General features: G+C 44.8%; 1 protein-coding gene across 1 annotated transcript in view; it reads right to left on the bottom strand.

Annotated features, from left to right (window-relative positions):
- Positions 1-3,562: 3,562 nt before the first annotated feature.
- SLC1A2 (solute carrier family 1 member 2) overlaps positions 3,563-22,465 on the bottom strand; it is a 170,001-nt gene continuing 151,098 nt past the window's right edge. Inside the window, exons 10-11 of the mRNA XM_004708293.3 lie at positions 17,274-17,505; positions 3,563-12,940 (exon numbers count right to left, since the gene is read on the bottom strand). Of these exons, the coding sequence (XP_004708350.2) occupies positions 12,869-12,940; positions 17,274-17,505 (304 nt within the window). The 3' untranslated portion in view covers positions 3,563-12,868. The remainder of the gene's footprint in view (positions 12,941-17,273; positions 17,506-22,465) is intronic.

The raw sequence follows: 22,465 nt of genomic DNA, 5'->3' as shown, positions 1-22,465 counted from the left end.
GGGAAGAGAGAGAGAGAGGGAAAGTGGGAGAGGAGGGAGATTTTGCCACCGAAATGGCTGCCTACCAGGAGTGGCTATGCGGAAAAGTGAAACCTAGATCTATTTCCAGGTGGGCGTTGAATTTGTGCTGACAGCTTGCCCAGGGATTTATTGCATCTTATACATTTCATCTTACTCCCCATGGGCTAGAATTCAGAGTCATGAATTTTAAGCATGAAAGTAAAAGTACTTCAGACAGTTTTACTCTCCTGGTACTCTTGTCGGGCAAGCTGCTAGACCTCAAGCAACATTTCTGATTTTGAATCCAACTCTTGATGTTTTTCTTACAATGACGTGGGAATTGTGTATATGCTCTACTGCCTCAGCCATTTCTCAGGGGAAAGCATTCACTGAACTGAGCGTGCTTCCAGGAAGAGAAGTATAAGCTAAAAACATGTGGGTTTTCTGGCTCCTCCTGCGACCCACGTCAAATGCGCGCATCCTGCCCACACCTTCCTGCCTGGGCTGAGGATGACAAGGGGCAGAATGCATCATGAAGGCCCTGGGCGTGTCAGACCCTCTGTCACCTGTGGTTCGTTGGGGCATTGGGGCACAGGTCCTGGCTTCCTGTTTATGTCACTGTGAGGTGAGAAGGGTGAGGAATCCAGAATGCCTTTCATCCTCCAGGGTCAGGAAAGGGGGTGTAGTTAAGGGGGGGCTGCCAGTTCTTGGGGGGTGGGGAGTTTCTTCTGCAGAGTTCCTGCAACTTCCTCTGTCAAACACCTGCTTACATCACAGTGCAAATAACCGGCTGACGCAGGGTGGAGGTGTAATTCAGAGATGCGATCAAAGACAAAGTAGCCCCTGTCTAGCTCCCATCAGAGTTGTGCTCACAGGTCTTACAATGTGAGCCTCAGGAAACGAGGCTTCGCTTTTAAACTTAAACTCTTCATCTACACAGGACCTGCTTTTGCCCGCCTCCGTCGTCCCCGTGGAGCGACAGGTGGACTCCAAATGACAAGCCAGGGGCAGAATGGGTCGTTCTGATTTCCAAGAGTGGTCCTTGGGTAGGCCCATGGCCAGAGCCAAGCTGGAGCGGTGGAAGACTTGAACAGACCGTTCTAAGTCACACGCATCCTTCTGTGGCGGCTTTGCGTCTCCAGCAACACAGGTGGCCACGCTTCCCCGGACTGTCCCCCAGGAGATCGACATACGGATGCGCCTAGCAGCACTGTTTGCCAGAGCAAAACAATCAGAAGTGAGGTCAGTGTTTACTGCTAAGAAAATGAACACACAAAGATGTGAGGTCGTTCCTACATTGTCATAAACCACTAAACCAAACTCACTGCCATCGAACTGACGCCAAATCACGGCCACCTGACAGGACAGAGTTTCTGGGACTGCCACTTTCTGGGAATAAAAAGCCTTGTCTTCCTCCCTCCTGTGATTATACCTCAGTGAAAATGAGGGCTAGCTGTTCCCATAGCAATCCCTTTACCGTGTGGATGAACTTAGAAACACAGTGCTAAGGAAAAAGGAAAGTTCGGAAAGACTACATCCAGTATATTTGCTTACAAAGCTCAAAGGGAAAAACGCAGCTGGTTCACACACGCATGTCTGTGACAAACTTCTTTTTAAAAGCCAGGAAATAATGATGAACACAAAGTTCCAAGGGGTGCCTTCCTCGGGAATAAAGCTGAAGGATGGGACAAGGGAGGAAGACACGGGCCAAGCGTGGGATTGATGGTGCACAAATGCTCACTTGGAGTAACTGGGCTGCGAACTTGGGTGTCACATGGCAGTAGGACTTTGAGAGTTGGTTTTCCTTGTCAGGCTGTCTCTGCCTCACGAGGACCCTGCGTTCAGCAAGCAGAGCATGGTCTGCTCCTGGGCCATCTCCCTCATCACTGCTAAGCTTGAGTTTTAGTCTTGGTAGCAGTTGTGTAGTATCTTACTTTGCAGCCCCCTTGAAGACAGTGCTCTGTTTGGATTCATCGGGTTGGCACTGGGTGGTTTTTGGAAGGGGATCACCAGGCTGTTCTTCCCACCTGTCTTAGTGGGAAGCTCTGCTGGAGCTTGTCCATGATGGCACCCTGAGGGCATCTGCAGTACCGCGGCAGAGCTTCTAGCTTCAAAGCAGCACACACGCTATGCACATGGTAAACCGAGTAGCAGGGGGTGGAATTTTAATACAGTGAACCCTCGCCACTTCGCGCCTCGACTTCCGCGGCTTCACTCTATCGCGGTTTTTGCGTAACAGCGCATGCTCTGTCATTACTGCCACTGATTGGCTCATACTGTACACGTTTCTGTCTGCATCGCTACGTATCGGAGCTACGTATCAGATGCATTTTTGCTTTTGTACAGTGTACTGTAATTGTTTGCGATTTTTAAGAAATTTTATCTAAGCCCTATGATGGCTCCTAAACGACCTGCTTCTTCTAAGCCTTCTGACAATAAAAATAAGTGCCAGAGGAAGATGCTCACCATCCAGGAAAAGGTAAAACTTTTGGATATGATCAAAGATGGCAAGAAAATCGTGGCGGTTGCACGCCATTTATTACAGTATTTGTAAGAACTATGTATAATAATACTGTATGTGAAATATGTAATACTGTAAACTAGATGCCATAAATAATATAATAAATAATAAATGATAAATGTAACGTCCAAAATGTTTTACTGTATTTTCCCTTTTTCATTTAATAAATTAGGTTATACGAGTGTAATGGTGACTAAAGGGTGTTTTTTCATGTCCTCTATGCTCTAACTACGAAAATATTTGATTTACAAATAAGGAATCCTACTTCGCGGAATTTCATTTATCACGGTAGGGTCTAGAACCGATTAACCGTGATAAACGAGGGTTCACTGTACATACCGGTTGCATGCAGTCCCTTGTAGGTGTGAGATACATCGTTGGGAAGATAATAACAGAAGAATATGTCTGTAGTTATGACTTACCTGGGTGATAAAATTACACGTTTCAGGGTTTACACGTAGTTTAGAAAGTATGTAACCTAAACCCCAAATTTTACATATGCTGAAATGACTTCCAAGTTGTCAAGGGGCTTAGACAAGTTTGCAAACATCTCTAGTGATTGAGTTGAAAGTCCAACATTTGTGTCATAACTCCTAGTCACCCAACTTCTTTTTAAATCCATCTCCCAAATCCTTTTTCTTCGTTATGGTACAGAAAGCACCCTCTCCCCTGGCCTCACAGCAGAAGGGTAGATGTCTTTGGCTGGGCCCTCTTCGGACACATTGGTGGTTTTGGTCAACTTGTGACCGAACATGCCACATGAATAAAAAATGACCTTGGATGCTTTAGGCTTCTGATATTTGGGGGCTAACTCATTCTCTCTGAGTCTTAAGGATCATCTTGAGTGTACATGATTTTTATTCCACCTCACTAACTCTATATAGTAACGGTCATATATGGTATAACTATATTTTTAGGCTTCCTAGGAAATCTTTAGGGCAATGCAGCTTCCCATCCACAAACTTCTCTGAAGGGAGCACTCATGAACCTTACCCCGCACCCAACAATGGCCTCAAATGAGAACTGACGAAGAGGCAGTAATCAAGAGAAAATTTGAATCCACATTTATTGATGAGAGATATATACACAAAAGTTAAAACACTTAGTAATATATTAAATTCACAGATTATTTCCAGCATAAAAGAACATCCAGTTATTTTACACATGAAATGTTACATTAATCCATCCACATTGTAAGAAAGCATAGAAAGCTAACGGTGAAAACAAAATGAGCCCAGATGTGCTTTGCCAATGAGGCACTGCCTAGTCCCCAATATAAGAAACATCCAAGAACTAGATGAAGTTTTTCATCTTTTTTCGTTTATTAGTCATTTAACACTATGTGCTGTAGACGCTCTATGCTACATGACTTCACACCAACGGGGTTTGTGAATCAAAGGAAAACAATCTTATATTTCATTCTGCACATGCAAGAATCTTAAAAGATAATCTGCCTAAAGACTCGTTTTCTTTCAGTAAGATTTCCATCCAACAATTTCAATGACAGGAGTTGAAAAAGCCACCATTTCGAGGGGGAAAAAATGCCCGCCCACTAGAACCCCTGATCCCACTCCTCTGGAGAAGACACTGCAAACGGACGTGCTCCATGCCCTCGGGGGATATGAGCGGTGTCACTTCTCTTGGGAAAGAGAGATCTGTTCAGTGTTCCCAACAGCACACGGCCATTTCTTCTCTGTCCTTGTGGAGGAGGGGGACGGGGTTACAGAGCAAGAGACTGCATTCCACTTAGTGATCATTAGACAGATCATGTCTTTTAGGAGGCAAGTGCAGAATTACAGTTAATCTCATCTGCAATCACTCAACACACACACACACAGCAGATTAGGTACTGGAAGTCATACTTCCTTCACATGTGTAGGATTGTGCTTCATCACTTCCCCGCCCTGCAACCCCAGAGCTGCGCCCCTGACTGCTCCTGTGCTTTTGGCGGTCTGCCTGACTACAGACAACTGTGCGCGTTCCTGGTAGAACTGTGCTTTTGTAAGGGTTTGCCTGTAGGGCAGAGACACTTTGTGGATTTCTTCTGTATCCTGACTCAAGAAGTCGAGGGGGACAAGGCTCTCACAATCTTTACATCATGAAAATTATGATTGGTACTTGACAACCAGAGAGGTTGACCCTGGACTGTGGACATGATGCTAACAGGCCCAGGCCCAGAATGACCTTTAGTCACTCTGAGCCCAATTTACCGCGTGAAGCAGGACTAGCGAGGAGTATCCTCATTCTAAATGTCCTCTCCCTCGGCCCACGGAATGAAAAGTTCTGCCATCGCACTCACTGCGTCTTTCACAGCAGCCAGATGTCCGTTCACTGGAACCTGGACGCACGCTCACCCGATCACTGCTCGGAACTGGGGATTCACAAAGGTGCTGGACACATGCACACGCACACACACAGACTTTCCAAACAATTATCAGTACAAAGTTTTTCACTCGTATATATCCCAAAATCACATTACCAAAGAGCAGAAAGCACTCACTGGTAGGTGCCTAAGAAGGAAAAGAAAGGTTTTTCTAACACCAATCAACTTGTCTACTGCACTTAGCTGAACAGCCAAAAGTAACATTTAAATTAAATTACAGTATGTCTATACACCATTTCACTGAAATTACACACAATGACCTACATTATAGCTACACAAAGTGCATAGGCACTGTTCTTCATGCGTGAACAAAGGGTCAGCGTGTACAAACAAAACATCATACTTTGACAGCCACCTGTACTTGAAAACCACAGATACAATCATTGCCAGGTAAGGGCACACCTAATTTGTTTACTTAATGAGGAGCAGGTTCACATACATACCAGTCCACTTTCTATGGAAACAACTATTTATGAAAACAGAGACCGTGGCCAAAATACAAGCCCTACCAACCATGTCAGGAAGTGTGTTTGGCTGAAGGAAGACACCTTCTCTTTGTAGTGGCTACTGCTGTGCCATTGGTGGGGAAGGCGATGTAGCCTGCTTTTCACCTGAGGACAAATCCACCTGGGCTTCTGCTGAACAATTTTAATGTGACCAAAGCCTCCATACCCGGTGCCGGGGCACTGCTTCACAGCTGGTCCTAAACATGCCTTCTTCCTTTCTTGAAAACATGTGCTCAGTTCATATCACAACGTGGCATTTATTTCCAATCTTCCTGGCAAGAATTAACTGCAACAAATCTGTCTGGATGGGCCTCCTAGTGCTCACCCTCCAGCCTCAGTTCCGCAGGCTTTTCCTAAGTCCGCATTTCATATAAACCAGTAGGAAGGCATGGGGGATTCCGATACAGAAATGATCCCACTTTGTCTTTGATTTTTTTTTTTTTGAGGAAAGCAAGATTGGAAAGCTTAGTTGGAGAAAAAAAACCAAGTCATGGTGTCAAAAATTCAGGAATCAGCACCAGACCTCTAGTTTAAAAGGTGTCTTGCTTAAAAGGGTGCATTGGCCAGCTAAGGAACTGAAGCCAGCCCTTGTTTTCAACAGCCAGTTTGTTCAATGTCTCAAGTGTGGCTAGGGGTTCAGGAAACAATTAACAGCTATAAATTGCTGTGGAAACACCTTGTGCTCTGATTAGTTATAATTCTACATCTGTGGTTATATAGAAAATACCGTAAGAAAATATCTGTCTGCAAAATCCCAGATACTACATAGGTGAATTCAGTCTACACTGAGTTCTTTAATGACTTCTGAAGGTTAGATAAAAACGTGTAATAATATGAAAGGTTAAATTAATATCAAACATAGAATATCCAGGATTACAAACACGTTTTCTCATACTGTTTATACATAATAGCAAAGAAGCTTGAGGATCTGTATTTTTTTAAAAGAGCCTAAGGTTGGACTGGAGGAATTGGTGGGTTCGGGGTCTAATACTGAGCAGAGGGGCAATCTACGGCCCCTAGGAACATAGGTTCCAGGAAGTCAAAATATATCTGCTGGCAGAAAGACCAAGTTAGACCCATGTTTTGCCAGCTCTCTCCTCAAACTGTAGAAAACAAATAGAAAAGCAATATATAAAAATCCTCACAAAAGTAGCTTTTATATACAAATCTCTATAGCAAGCAGATAATCTGAGGCATGCCATGGAACATGGAGATGTAATGTTGAGGTTCTTCCGGGGGAAGGAAGAAGGAGGATAAGGGGATAGAAGAACTGATGCCAAAGGGTGAGCTGCTAGTCAGGAAACCAATTCTTTCAGAGCATTAAGCAAACAGCCATCAGATCATACATTTCAGGGAATCCTGTCTGTGGGGGACAAACTTTATAGTGATGTGCTGGACCAACTTCATTGGCTAGTAATTGTGTGTGCATTTCTCCCCTACAAAAGCAACAGGCTGTTGCCAGGCAAGCTAACTGGTTGCCAAGAAAGGAAACGAAGCCCCAGAAGGAGCGAGGCTCTCACTGCATCATCCCATGGCCACTGGGGATGCTCCCAAGGCTCTCAGTCTGTTGTTGGTTCCAGCACATACCCAGGGATTGGTGGCGTCTCCAGAGGAACTGGGGACTGGTTGCTATCCATTCTCTAGGTCAAGTGATGACTGTTGAATGGGGCAATTGACTCAATTGTTGAGTCAATGGGGCAATTATATTCTCAGTATAAAAGGGCCCTGCATAAAAATCAGAAGGGCTATGAAAAATATAAAAATGGAGACGTGGCCCAGAGCTGGGAAGGTGAAGCAAGCCTAGACCCAGGGGGGACAACCAAGCAGAACTGTGGAGAAATGATACAGGAAGTTAGTTAGGGTGAACCGGAATAAAGACTTGGGACTTTTCTCCTTTGTCTACAGGTCCTTATACGATAAATTAAGGAAGTCTTTGTCTTGTTGTACCAGTGGGGAGAAAAGCAGTCCTTTTAACAGCTGTTATCTACATAGCTAAAGAATCAAGGCCTTCACAGACAGGGATGGGAAACCCAACCCAACGCTAGCTGTGCTCGGCAGGAGTTCAGCCAAAGAGCAGTGATGAGAACAACAGGCCAGGCGGCAGTACCAGACAGTGCAAGAAGTCATTCTGGGATGATGGCTGGGGACATGGTTTTGCAGGTCATGGATTTCTGAGATGACTTCCACAGCCCTGCAGTCTAGAGCTCCCCCAGCATTGAAGAGTGCAGGGGTGGCCAGCAAAACCTCATCGTGGCAAGGCAGAGGTTGGTGTACCTGTGCAAGGTCACCCATCAGAAAGCCAACGAAGAGGACCCGTGGAAAAGGAATTCCACCCGATAGCCCTGCCTATCACTCCAAAGAAAGGACTTGGGCTAGGCTCGCCGGGAGATGCATGCACAGTGTGCAGGGGAGGAAGGGGAGGCAAGTCTTGCACCAAATTTCATAAGAGTGTTCAAGGTTATTTGCCCAAGGTTCCCAAATCCCCCTACTCGTTTGGCAATTAGGCCCGTTTGGAGAAAACTGTGTGTTTTGGCTCTTCAGAATGGGCTGTGTTGCAAGAGCACAATGATGCGAGAGGGTGGAAGAGGTTGTAGACTTGCCCAGTCATCTCCTGGTGGTGCTGGATGCATGCGTTTCTGTTCTTCTCTGAGCTGAAATACTACTTGTATTAAGACAGCGGGTTTAGGTAAAGGACACTTTTATAAAAGGATGCCTGTTTGTGGCCCCAAACGTCAAGCTGTGGATTAACACAGTCATGCAACCTTGAAAAACATCAAATGCTAAAGTGAGAGGTTTTGGATTTAATCCAACACCGCCACCACCCACACACAAAGGGTATGAGAAAAATCTAAACTGATTAGTCATTATTGTGGGCCCCTCCAACTAAAACAATAAGTTAGTAACATTCTGTCATAGTAAGAACAAAATCATAACACCATGGTTTCTTAGAGCTGGAAAGAGGTTTTATGTAATTGTTTAATCCAACCTCTTTGCTTTACAAATGTGCAGGAAAAGAAATCAGGTTCAGAGATCATGTGATTTGTGTAGTTTTATACAGCTAAACATTGGTAGAGTCCAGCCCAGATGTTTCTTCCAACAAATCCTGACACTTCTCTTTGTCATTGTCAAATTAACTGTTTTCTGCTAGGCAATTATAGACTATCCAATTAAGCTTCCCCGCCATCGATTCTAAAGCTACCCGTGTGCTAATTTATTTCGTCATTTATTGCGTCAGTCATTTCTTAAGCAGCAGCAACGATCAGTGGAAAAGGAAGAGAAGGAAATTGAGCTTTCCCCTGGAGAACACCAATAACACAGGACACATCAGCAGATTCAAACTCATTTGGCCCAAGGAGAACAAGAATTTGTTAAAGCCACCTGCCTGAACCAGTACTCAGTGGCCCTACTAGGTTTTAGCCAGAAATTACCCCAGAGGAGACCAGGAATCTTCCCCAACAACTGAATGTGTAAAACTCTCACTTTCAGGCTCGCTTGGCTCTAACTTGGGAGGATCCCTAGATCCTAATATCCTCAGCCAATGAGCAAGAATCCCAATCACTGAGAAAGCCAAGTGGGTCCTTTTCCTTGAATTGGAAGGAGTCAAGCTGGAGCACAAGGAAAGCACAATCGAGACAGCCGTGTGGCCAAAGGGCGAGCGCAGTTCCTTGGGAAGAGCCACCTCCACTGGGTGTAACAACGGAATACTTTTCGTCATGCAATGAGGCTAGCGCTGCTGAGACTTGTTTACCAAGAGTCTGAACTATGGAGACATGGCATCCTTCCTTGGATTTATCGCCGTCTTTCTCAGGACCCTATTGCACAGGTAGAAACCTTGATTCTGGCATAAGGAAACAATTACAATAGAACGTTTGCTATGGAGAGCAAAGGAAGTCTGGTATTTGCCAAAAGGAAAAAAAGCAGATTGGTTTTCTTTGAGGGAACCCAACAGATGAGCTACCCAACCCTCCTTTTAAAAAAGAGTTTCTAGACTAGACACATTGGCAAATGCCCTCCTTCCCCATGCACTAACAGAAATGGCCTGTGGTCTCCTAATCAAATGGTCATTGTAAATTCTGGTCTCACCTAAGAGGATATAAATCTCACCATGAACCGGATCTTCCCTAAGTCTTTATCAGCTGTCACAGCTAAATCCAGAGGCGGGGAAATCTGGCACCCTTTCTCTAGGCTTTCATGAACATCTAGGCTGACTAGCTACTTCATGCAGCTTCTGCCACCTGAAGTCCTACATTGCGGGCCTGTGCGATCTGGCTGCCTATCTTGCTTCTCTGCTGCGCTTTGCGGGGTATTGGTGGTGTGTGCTGCCAAGTCAATTCTGACTCACCATGACTCAAAGGATCAGAAGAGACCTGCCCCCATAGGCATTCTCAGGCAGACATGTTTATGGGAGCAGATCACCAGGTCTCTTCTCTTACGGAACTCCTGGGAGGTTTGAACCGATGACCTTTTGGTTAGCAGCTGAGCAGGTAACCACTGTGCGGCCGGGCTCCTTGCATACAGAGGCACAGCCTGAAAGCCCCTGAGGTAAGGCATTACCTTGAGAGATCATCTGCTGTTACTGATGAAATGCCACTCACTGGATTTTTAGTAAATAATTAAATGGGGATTGCATTTGGGTTCCCCAAGGGGCAAAATCAAGCAAGGGAAGATCGCAGTATGGACTTAGTTGGTTTTCTCTGGAGATGATGCTCAAGTGAGATATAACAAAACTGTGTTGTCGAAGCGCTGAGTTACGGGATGCAGTGTATGGATCTGGCCTGCTTTGTCTGTATAGAAATATAACATTTATGCATCATCAAATATTAGAGGACTGTTACACGCATTCATATCTGTGTTGGATCTCCTAATATAAATCTCTACATATAACTGACAGGCTATATGGATATAACTCTATGTATATAATTTAGAAAAAGTCATGAGAGGTATACTCTGGATCCACTGTTGTGTTTATGGCACATATGCTGGGCAAGAGAAACCCGAGTAGGTGTGGCATGGGACGCATAAAGGAGGCCTCGAGCAACAGAGTGAATATTCATATGCCAGCTCTAATGCACACATTCTGGATTTCCATGAGTTTTAGAAATTGCTTATTTTTAATATGATTGATTGCATTTCCAGTTACATCTGACTTCCTGAGGATATTTTTATGAGGCTTACTGCCTAGTTCTGGTAAGAGCTGTGCATCTTGCTTCTTTGAAACACATTGTCCCCCTATATCCTTAGAGGCTAACAGGATAGTTAGGTGAAGAAAAAAAAAGAAAGCTAAAACAAACTGGAAGGATGTTTAGGCAGAGTCCTAGGAAGCTAATTCTCTCGAAATGCATATTGGGATTCAGGGATTGACCACTTATTGACAAATATTAAAACATGAAGCTGGCCTTCAACGACAACCAAATAATGAACTCATAAAGGTTTGGACAAGATCATTCTACTCAGAAGTACATTCCTGGGAGCATCAATTAAGACCATGTTTAATAGTTTCACAACTAACCCAGGTCTGCTGGGCCCACAATGTCTGCTCTAAAGGATGTATTTTGCATTACTAATTTTCAGCATATCTTTCACCACCTTGGTAACTTGGTGTTTAATGAAAATTATGACCAATGCTGTTCTTAAAGGAAAATGGGGGGGGGGGGCACTGTGTAATACTGATCGTCAGCAGCGATCCTTATCCAAAAATAGCTTGCGTCTATGAGGCAAAGAACAACGACCTCTTGTATGTGCCAAAGGAGTCTAAGTTGTAAGAGAGGAATCAGGAAGAGTAGGTAATGTAGGGTATGAAGAATAAAGGGTATCTGATATCTCCAAATCCTCTCTCCTCAGGGGATCTGCATTCTATGACTGCTCAGGAATATCCTACGCGCATGTGTGGACCAAGCTGGATATATTCCGTAGAGTAAAATAACGGTGCTTTATTTCACAGTGGTCCAGGCTCAAGTCCTCGGCAAATTCACCAAACCAGCAACCTAGGAAAACACTGTGGGCTATCCACTAGTAAATAATAGTGGAGACACTCAAAAATTTCACTGGCATAGTCAATCATGAAGAATTCCCTGTGTAATTGTTCAATAAGAATTCTCTGGATGGCCTACAGTATGCAAGGCATTTCGCTTCTCCAGTTACAGATGGTTTATTCCTGCGAACCTTCATAGTCTTCCAAAGAGCTATGTTAAGCTGTGCAGAGGCATCCCACTTCCTAGTTGAAGGCCACCTGGACTCAGTCATTGGCATGTCATCACTGTGGGATTTTGCACGTTTGTTTTCTGTTCCTTTACACAGAGAAGGCTGGAGAAGAAGACTGGTTCTACTTCCACTGGTGTGCTTTGACAGAACATAACAGATGGCTTTCTGTATGCTACATGAATACAAGTGGTTGTTGTTGTTTTAAGAGGTGGTTCGAAGATACACAACCTACACATGATCCTCCATGTGTGAGGAGAGGTGATTAGCTCTTCTATGTTGCTGAGAATAGGACTGACCCCCTTAGGGAATAAAAATGTCTTTTTTTTTAGGAGCCCTAACAAGAATATTATGGGCAAAAGAAGCAAAAAAGCAAAACAGAGATCAAACCATCTCATCATTCCACCATGGCAGCTAAATGCACATTAAGTATAAAAAATTTGTATATATTAAGCTGGTTAAAATTTATATTGCCTGTGCTTTATTTTTGCCAATGTATATATAGTAGTCAAATGTAAGCTACTTCCTAATCCATGAACATATTTATCACTAAATCTAAACATACCTTGAACTTAATTATTCACACAACTAGCCAGAGCGGCGGCAGAGATGCAGTGAGCTCCATGGTCAACTGCCTTTACGACTATGGCTCCCACTAAAACTTGGAAACGTTTAACTTCAAGAGGATACGAAAGACAGACTGTGAGCATTCCCTAAGACAGATGCTTGCTTTGAATCAACACATGTGCCAAACTCTACAAGACATATAAAGGGAATAACTTCTAGAAGCTTCTAAAAGAATCTCTTGTGCATCACAAGACGAGACATGGCGAATACTTTAAGGAATAACACACGGCGTGTTTGCTCATTATCCCGAGTCCCTGGAGTGTACCACGCCGTGGCAGGCATGTCCCCTGGGAAAAGAACATCCACATTTCTGCATCTTGAGAGAGGAGGGAAGCTGGCAAGAATGGGTCTTCAATTCAAACGGCCTCCCCCAGCAGCACCCATTCAAACAGTAACGCAAGTGAGGAAATCGGATGGTTATGAAGCATTATTTGGCAAAGACAGCCTTGTGCCTATCACCGCTAACTCCCAACAGCTCCTCTAAGCCTCAGCTAACAGATTAAGTAAACAGAAATATGTGTGGATTTTCTTTCCCCATCTCTTTTTAAAAAGAAAACTGTTTAATCTTTACATCATCTTTTACCATAAGACACGCTGGGGAATTTATTCAAAACTTGGCTGAGAGTCACATTCTTATTTTTCATGTTTCCAAGGCTCCTCGTCAACACTGCAGTCGGCTGACTTTCCATTGGCTGCCAGAGTGACCTGAAAATAATTATCATCAACAACCAGCTTGTAGACCATGAACCAGAAAGAAAAAGTTCCCCCAAATGCCTGGGTTATGTGGAGGAGCACTAGATACAGGGCTGTATCATATGCCTTAAATATGCTTTTAAATGTTGTTCCTTTCAAATTGGTTGTGAGCCCCTCTTGGTTTTCAACATCCATTCGGGAATATTAAAATATACACATTTGCCTAAGTAGGGATGACTTGGCAACGTGCGCAGTCACCTCTACTGTGCTTTTCAGGACGAGGGGGTAGTTAATGACCCATCGCCCCATCACTCTAGCCCAGGACATCCTTAGAACACAGTCCCTGTGCTTCTCCATACAGCCACAGAGCACAAGTCCAGGACTAGGGAGCTCATTCTACGCGTGCACAGGAAGGGTTCAGTTGCCACGAGGCCAGGTGGGTTCTACTCATGCCCAATTTAAAAATCAGACATCACAGTGGTTTGGCTCTGTCAAGTAAATTCTTCAGGCTTTCACACTTTTTGTCTGTTTGTTTGGGTTTTTTCTTTTTTAAGAGAGAAAGATTAAAAGCCTGAGATCAGTGACACTGTATCTCTAAGTTATTCCAATACAAGTATTTCATAATCATATGTAATCACCAGGCAGTCTGCATCATGTCTCATTGGCTCAAAGTGAACTGAACCCTTACAGAGGAGGGGAGGGTTCCCTCTCCATTGCTAAGTCATTCTTCTAGCTTACCTTCCGTCTGTCTGTCCTCAACGGCATGTGAAAACTTAAACCCACGACTGATATTCCACATAATGGAGAGACTGGATTTATGGAAGCATTAGGATATGGAGACATGACAAACGCAGCAATGTTTGAAAGAAATTTGACTTTCTTACCCACGTGGAAATGAAATGCATGCATTAAGGGCACAAACAACATGCTAGGAACAGAAAACCACGTGCCCTTCACAAACCAAGCAAATGAAAAGATAGGCCATTCATTCCTCCAGCCCCCCAGTTTGTTTGTTTGTTTGTTTGTTTCAGACAGGCTGCAATAAGCAATGATTGCTCCACATGCAGTTACTCTGATGACAATAAAACAGCTATTGCACGACTTGAAACGGCTATTACCACGCATGATTTTGAAAACAGAGAAGCCAGTGTCACATAGCAATGCTTTGAGTGGTTCAAGTCTTGACCAGAGCATCAGCAAAGTTGTTTTCTCTTCAGTGAACAGTCGAGAAAGACTGCCAGGGAGAGACTGTCTGGAGAAAGCTGACTTTCACTATGACCTTGAAGGTGCCCATTTGGCTTCCAGTCATGAACCAGGTCAGTAGCAGCACAAAATTAAAAATCACCTCGTGGTGCCTTTGCAAGAACCAGAGGGCACATGGGGGAGCTTTCTTCCTTTTGTTTTAGAGACTGGGATTGATGCTTCCAATGCAGCTGGGCGAACTTTCTCGGCATCGCCTTCCTGGGTAAGTGGAAGGACGCTGTTGAACCCATTTCCTCCCCTCTGACCAAACCACCAGGGAAATAACCAAGGCCATGGACTCACTGCCTTTGAGCTGAGCTGACTCATATCGATGCAACAGGGCAGAGCAGAACTTCCTGGCTGGGTTTCCAGAGCTGTAATCTTCAGGGAAGCACCTGGCCCTACCTCTCTCCCGCAGACCTGCTGAGGAGCTGGAACCACCCACCTTTTGGTTAGTAACTGAGCTCTTTAACCACTGTACCCCTGGGGCTTCACCAAGGTCATGGGAACACAAAAAGGAAGGGGGCTGTCGGGAGTCACATGGTGTCTCCCAGCTGAGATGTTTTTTAAACCAAGAAACAACGAGGTTGGGAATTGACCAGAAGGAAGTTCAAAAGAATGAGTAGAAGTGATGCAGAAATCCTGGGAAAAGGGGTTAATTCATCTCCACTGATCTGGGTACCTCCTTCCCACATCGGCTGGGAGAGGGTTCATTGTCCCAGTGCCATGGGAGTGACACGGCGTAGCAATGACTCTTCACTCAGCTGAGCCCAATGCCTCTCTAAAAACACAAACCAAGCTGGCCACTCTCATCATCTCCATGACCCGATCACCTTGACCACTAGGCTAACTAAATGCTAATTCTCCAAGGAGTCTGTGGGCGGTTGGCTCAGTGGTAAATTGTACAGCGAGGCCGAAGTGCTAGAGCTATGGAACTGTCCAGCCCAAAGGTTAGCTTAAAAACAAATCAAGGGATGGAGATGCTCAAAGGAAGGAGACATCCAGCAACTATTTCTTGAGCATCCTCTACGTGCCGGGCACTAGGCTAGGTGCTAGGGCCCATTTCCTTTGAATTACTTTGATTAAAAACAAACATCTTCAGATGTTCTTGATATCCTTTAGGAAAAATTATACCCAGAGAAGTATGAAATCAAAAGTATACTTTTTAGCAAAGCATGTCTTACGTAAAAGTCTGTTGAAAAGCCCTCCTGGCCCCACAAACAAGGTGACACCACAGGCAAGTAAAGACTGTGGTTGTTCTTACAGGCAATTGTGACTAGCCATACCTGTGTGACTCTGTCTTTCTTTTTCTTTTCCTTAATCCCTTTGTTCTCGTTGTGTGGTTATCAATTTGGGTTCAAGTCTTATCACCAGTACAAAATTACAAATTCACTTTGTTGACCCTAGTGCCTAATTAAAGGTGTTGAAGGTAATGGGCACTCAATCAAAACTTAGCAAGTGTCCAGATACAGGAAGTCACAGGAATGAGGTGGGACATGCAATTAACCCCTACAAGGCATGTCACAAATCCTTGCTAATTGCAGCAGAGCAGGAGGCCAGTCCAGGAATACTGGCCCCTGCATTGCACATCTTCATTGCTCGCAGGCAATGTCCCCTGCTCCCAAACTGATATTTTGATGAGAAATAATCCAACCCATTCATTCAGATGTGGGAAACACTCACTGTTCAGGAGAAAAAAAGAGTGCCTTTTAAGTAGGTCATTTAACAACTTGAATACTTTTGAATAAAGATCAACTGCTTAACTCAATTGCTTCTAGATGGTGAATTCCTTCGCTGATTTGTGCTCAAGGTGTGAGTTCCCTACCCATGGACTCGACACAGAGGGAATGAGCCATGGGCCAGGGATGGTCCACTAGAATTCTGTACCTATTTCTCAATCTGGTAAAGAGACTTGCTTCTGTGTCACCCTTAGCTGCGTGGTTGGAGTTATCATGTTTGTTTGGGAAGACCCAGAAGTCACTCATAAGGAAAGCAGCTACTGACCGAGGGCTTCTCAAGAGGAATCAAGAAGTGTAAGACATGTGGGTTGGCTTTGGATTGTCCTCAGTTGCTGCCTGGAACCAGGTTAGCAAACAAACCCTCAGAGTGGTCTCTCTGTTCACCTGCCAGGTTTCTCCAAGTTTGCTTCACTCTGGTCATGACCATCTGTCTTTGACAATGTCAGGTTAGTTACAGAGATCAGACAGAACCCATCAAGCTTGTATTCTTAGCACCCAACAGCTCGCAGGAGAGGCCAGAACACCCTGGTACAGGAAAGCTGGTGCTTCCAGGCTATCTACGAAGTGGACAAACCAGTTGCGATTGAGTTCATTCTGATTCATGGTGACCCTGTGCACCAGGCTAGAACTGTGCGCCACAGGGTTTTCCGTGGCGGAATTCTGGGGAAATAGATGACCAGGTCTTTCTTCTGAGGTGTTTCCAGGTTGACTTGACCCTGCATCCAATTAGCACCTGAGAACATTCACCATTTGCGCCAGCCAAATTGTCTTTCTTTGCTTTTGGTTTAAATCTTTAGATAAATGTCCTGAAGGACAGTTATCCTTTACTTGAAATTCATTTCCCCTTCTTGGAGCAAAGGGATTAATAGGTCAAAATGCATCCTGAGAGATAGCTGTGCAAAGTTCTGTGGACAGCTGGGTACCTTTTGGACCAATATATGATGTACAACAATGAGAAAACCCTGTGCACTATGACTTAGATGATGCCAGATATGCCCTTTGGCCTTTCCCTTCAGGCATAAAATGTTTGCTACTCAGTAAAATTCTGATACCCACTAATTCTTGAGGAAAATATTAGAAAAACTTGGTCAGGGAAGTGGGTGAACACAGGTATCAGAATGATTGTTTTATACCACGTTGAGTACACAAGCAAGTGATTGGCTCTTTCATTGTTAGACTTGTTAATTTCTTGCCACATTAGACACAGAATTAGATGACCTGGGACTCCTAGAAGCGTGGGTTACATGATTCTTTAGAAAAATAAATATGACAATAATACATGCAGGGCTTCTGTGTTTTTCTGGTAAGAAAGTGAGCATGCACTACTATATACAGGTCTCGATATCCAAGAAGGGAAGTGGTACCTTGCACTCATCTACTATGACAGAGTTGTGTGCTGCATAGACACACTGATTCGAGTTGCTTTCCCTGTGGTTCTTCGTGTCGTCATACATGGATTGAGTCTTGGTCATTTCTATGTCCTCATGTGCTTGATGCTGCGAGTCAATGGAATCCAGCTCAGACTTGGAGAGGTGGTAGACAATTCCAGCACCGAACGAGTCACCCACGACATTGACGGAAGTTCTCATCCTGTCCCTAGGGACAAAGACCGGAAAATGCGGAGTGAGAAAGCAAGATGAGGTGGAGGTGGTGAGGTCGATGTCTAGAATCAGAGAAACCGTGGGGCAGGTTACCCCATTTTTGTGAATCTTGATTTATTTGTATGCCAACTGAAGACAATAATCAAGTTTCTCTCGGGGTCTTGGGGGAGAAGTAAAGGCGACAATATAAGTGCTGATGAATAAAAACTCAATAAACAAGAGCAAAGGAAAAGGAGGAGGAGGAGGCAGTGGAAAGGAAGGAATTTGAGGGAAACCATCATGTGTCCAAATCTCAAAACTAATAGCCAGGTTTCAGTCCCTGTGTCTAGCCATGGCTTCTGGCTTGAATTGTGTCTTGGAGATGCCAGACTATCCCCACTCATTTAATTGTATTTGTTTTAATGAAAAAAACGAACCACCTGGGGACTTGTCATGGAATGAACTATGTCCCCTCCCCAGTAAGTGTCAACCTGACTAGGGCGTGATTCCCTGCATTGTGTGGCTGTCCTTCAATTTTCGATATGATAGAATTATCTTCCATTTCGTCATATGTGTTAGAGGTCCAAACCTCTGTATGTGAGTGAGGCAAGACTAGGGTGAGGGATATCTTGAATCACAGCCTTACAAGAGGACGTGACTCAAGTCCTACCCTTTCTCAAGTCATCAGACCCCTTACTCAAGTCACACCCTGGATCTTATGAGAGATCAAAGGAAAGGAAAGTAAGAAGAGAAAAAAGACCTCAGTACCACCACGAAGAGCCAGAGGTGGAGCACGTCCTTCAGACAGGGTCTCACCACCAAGTCAACTCTGACACCGAGAGTAAGGTGACCAGATGTCCCGCTTTTAACGGGACAGTCCTGCTTTTTGGTGTTTTTTTAAAGTCCCGATGTTTGGAAAGAATGCACAACAAGCTAGGGAACGGTCTATTTGGTCCATATAGACCAAATTTTTAATCAAGGACCCCACCCCCCACCCCCGGTCAATGGTGCCCTGCTTTAAATCTGGTCACCTTAACCGAGAGACACTACAGGACAGGATAGAAACGCACCAGGCATTTCCAAGACTGTAAATATTTGTGGGAAGAGAGAGCCTTACTCATCTTTCTCTCATGCAGTGGGGGTGGTGACAAACTGCGAACCAGCCCAACGCATAGCCCATGCTGCCACCAGGGCTCTAGACCGAGGGCGAACATGCTGAAAAACTTCCAGACCAAGGAGAAATAAAGATTTCTCCAAGACTGATACCGAGACAGATAGAGATTCCCAAGAACATTACGTGTCTACAGATACTGAAAGGACACAACGACCTTCTTCCTGAGCTGACACCAAAGAGAGCCTTTCCCTAGTGCGATGTCCCTGAATTTGCACCTTTAGCCTCCTAAACAATAAGAGACTAAGTTCCCGTTTGTTAAAACTACCCACTAGTGATATTTCTGTTACAGCAATGCTAGATAACTAGGAGAGGATTCCGCATAAAGAAAGCTCATCTTTCTGTAAGGATTGAAACGATCCCTGCCTTTCCCATTATGTCCCCCTCCCACACACCGCCCTCTTGGATAAAGCATCCAGTCATGATGTGCTCATTGACTAATATGCACCATGACCTTGCGTCTTAGAAAAATCAAGCAAGTTATCTTGTTCTCCTTATTACTTTCTCCTCATTAACAACTCATTAACTTCCAGAATGCCTCTTGAATCAAAAAGCATTTTTTTTAATCCTTGGCAAATTTTATTTCCCAAGTTCTAGTTTGAAGAAAAGGGGGCAAGGGGGGGTGATGTCTAATAAAAGTCCCTCTTAGAAAGCCAAACCAGAAAAGACAATTAAGTTCTTAATAGTGAATGTGTCCTCTTGTCCATAAGTGTGAAAAGTCCTTTTGGGCCTGTTTCTAGATAGTCAAAGCCTTATAAAGAAAACGCTGGAGAATCATATGAAGAAGGAAGAAAGGGAGGGAGGGAAAAGGGAAGGTGGGCAGAAGCAAAGAAAGGAGGAAGGGAGAGAGAGAGGAAGGAAGGAAGTAAAAACAAAAGAAGGAGAAGAATTTTAGATAAAGATGTCATGACACATCCTCAGCTTGGACTCTCTAGCCTTCAATTTTAATAATTCAGGGGTAGTAAGAGTAAGTGCTAGCTAAAGTAGAATCCTTAATTCCTACTCGGAACAAATGCCTAAAAGAAATGACTGTTGCTGTGATCAGATCTATTTCTCATGAGAGACTAATAATTAACATAGAAGCTTCATGGGGAGGAGTCTGCCCTGGTTCCCAAGTTCATCTGTGAAGACGGCCACTTGTCAGTCTGCTGTCTCTCTGGTTCCTCCTAGAAGACGCTGCCAATGAAAACCAGAAATGCGAGCTAGAGTCTGACTCGTTGGGCCAACTTTTCATATTAGACGGCTCTTTCTCACCCTGCTGCTTCAGAGAACCTTTCTTAGGATGATGCAGCCAGTTGGGGAGGACGTGGTGACGCAGAGGAGGGCAGACTTGAGAGTGTTTTAAGAGAGAGGGGAGTAGGGGACTGACCGGCTACTGGAAAGAGAGAGGATTTCTCTCAGGTGGCTGGTTTAGCCTACAATAGGGAGGGCTGTGACGGTGAGAGTGAGGGAGTTCCTGGTGTCTGTTTAAACACGTTAGGTGTGAGCCCAGTGAGCCAGTTGGGAAGACGGGATTGGGAATACGGACTGAAGGGACCTATGGTCTCCATTCGGATGGGAAGTGGGAAGGAGGCGTGGATGCTACCGAGGTGTTTGAGCTCTCCCTCGGAGCGTACACAGAGGACAGCCGAGTCGAAGACACTCAGGGCAGCCAACATTGGAGAAGCCCAAATTTGTACATTTTCTTCTCCTCGACAAGGGGGGGGGGGGCGGGAGGAGGAGGAGGAGTCCCCAAAGGTAGGAGGGTGTGGGAAACAGATTTCTCCCAAGTTGTCTCCCCCAAATATATGCCAAACCCACGAACTGCTTGCTACACATGGTAAATGACTGTACACTAGGAGATCAACAAAAGTAGGTCAGAGGTTATTCTCCCTGAGGGTTGTCAGCAGTCTAGCAATCAGACTGTGTAATCTGTCCCACCCTAAGTAGGGCCCGCTCTCTTCTGATAAGGATCATAGGAGATTGTTTCCTTGAAGGAGAGCCCAGGGAGGTCAAGCCCACTCAAGGATGATGAAGGTTAGGCCGCCATCATGAATCTAGGGTCCACCCTTCTTGTCACATGTACACCCCTAGTCCCTCCCCTTCCTATTACACCCCTAACTCATCCCCTTCCTGTTACGCTTATGCCCATTGTATATCCCCCTCCTATTGCTTGCATTGCCTATGTTACAGCCCCTTCCTATGACATATGTTTTTACCTGTAATTAGGGGGCATGTACGTCCCCAAAGATATATAAGCCCTGGTTAACAATAAATCGCGCTCACCCTCTCGCTCGCTCCTGAAATTCCCACCTTCCACATCCACATGTGGACCACCAAGCAGGGCTGAGGTGAGCATGCTACCATGAAATGTGTCTGACTTCTTTATTTCACTCTCTCTTATCACGCTATTACTTTTACTATAATCTTCATCTATCTTATCCGTACAATTGCGCCTATGGAACCCATGATTAGTTGTGGGGGGCTGGCTTCCCCCACAGGAGGGAAACTAGAAACGTGAACCCAGTGTTTCATAAACGAAAGCGGCTGTGTTTCAAGACTAGACGGTGGTCACTTTTGATCAGAAGTGAAGTAAATCAGGATGAGGAGTGTCTCACAGCATCAGCAGGAGGAGGTCATCCTGGCCCAGCAGAGGCAGGGTCAGTACAGAGGCTGGCACAGGAGCCAGTGGGTAGATGTTTGACTGAGAAGTGACAAAGGGAGACACGGACTAATGAAGAGGAGGAAAAAAAATAGATGGCGGAGGGAGAAGCAGATCAAGAGCAGATATTTCGGTATGCTCTGATTTTCAGACTTGGACATGCTGGAACCTTAATGGGAGGGCATCAACAGAGGTGGAGAAATGAAAGATACAGAGAGGCAGGAATGAAGGATGAAGCTCCGAGCCTAGAGAGATGAAAGGAATGAGCTTCAGAACAGGCTCGTGGAGGCCACATGTCCTTAGGTGGGGGACTATTCCATCCCTACAGAAGAAAGGCCAAGGAGTCCACGAGGCAAGTTTGTGAAGACAGATTTCAAAGTGAAGTGACAAGAAGTTACAGTAGATATGAAAATATATGAATCGAAGTGTTAATTTGGACTAAAGTAATAGATTAGAGCCCGATCATGCCAGGTTCCTCTGGCATGAAGCATGTTGGGAAAGTTCCTTTCTGAAATACTGTAGAGCAGGTCACCCAGAACCCTCGGGGGAACATCTGACCACTTCTGGGAAAGTCCAACTCTTGCCCAAAGCAGGATATGGGAATTTATGAGGTGGTAAAACCCAGAGCCATTGTTTGATGGATGGAAAGTGTTTCCAAAGGCAGCTACTTTTGTGGTCTTTCACCACAGCCCAGGCCACTCACGCCTGTCAGGCTGACGTCTGGCTACATGGCGAACACCTTTTTGAGTGCTTGGTGAGTCAGGAAATAACTCGATGTCATGGCGTTTGAAGTTAGATGCACGCTCCTTGGGTCCAGATATGGTGCATCAGGAGTATGAGAGTGAGGTCCATCTTTAATGGAAAGGATTTCTACAGAGGACAGAGCTCTTATTTGGGGGCTCCCCAGTAGCCCGAGACACGAGAGGAGAGTTCCTCAGCTATTTCACACAGAGACACTGCGTCTCACTCCCTGGAAGAGGAGCACTTCCCAAGGTGCTTTCTCTTTCCTTTCTATCTCTGGCAGGAAGATGGTGGGATTGTCTAGAAGTTCTGATTCTCACCGAAGAACGAAGGCAAGGTGTGGGAACCAGAAAGATTTCTCCCAAGTCATCTCCCCCAAATAGATGTTAGACTTAGGACACTGTTTGCAGTAAATGGTAAGTG

This window comes from Echinops telfairi, unplaced genomic scaffold (genome assembly GCF_000313985.2).
Source record: "Echinops telfairi isolate 266 unplaced genomic scaffold, ASM31398v2 ScPeMD7_60;HRSCAF=208, whole genome shotgun sequence".
NCBI lineage: Eukaryota > Metazoa > Chordata > Mammalia > Afrosoricida > Tenrecidae > Echinops > Echinops telfairi.
This window is presented reverse-complemented; position numbering and strand designations above follow the sequence as displayed.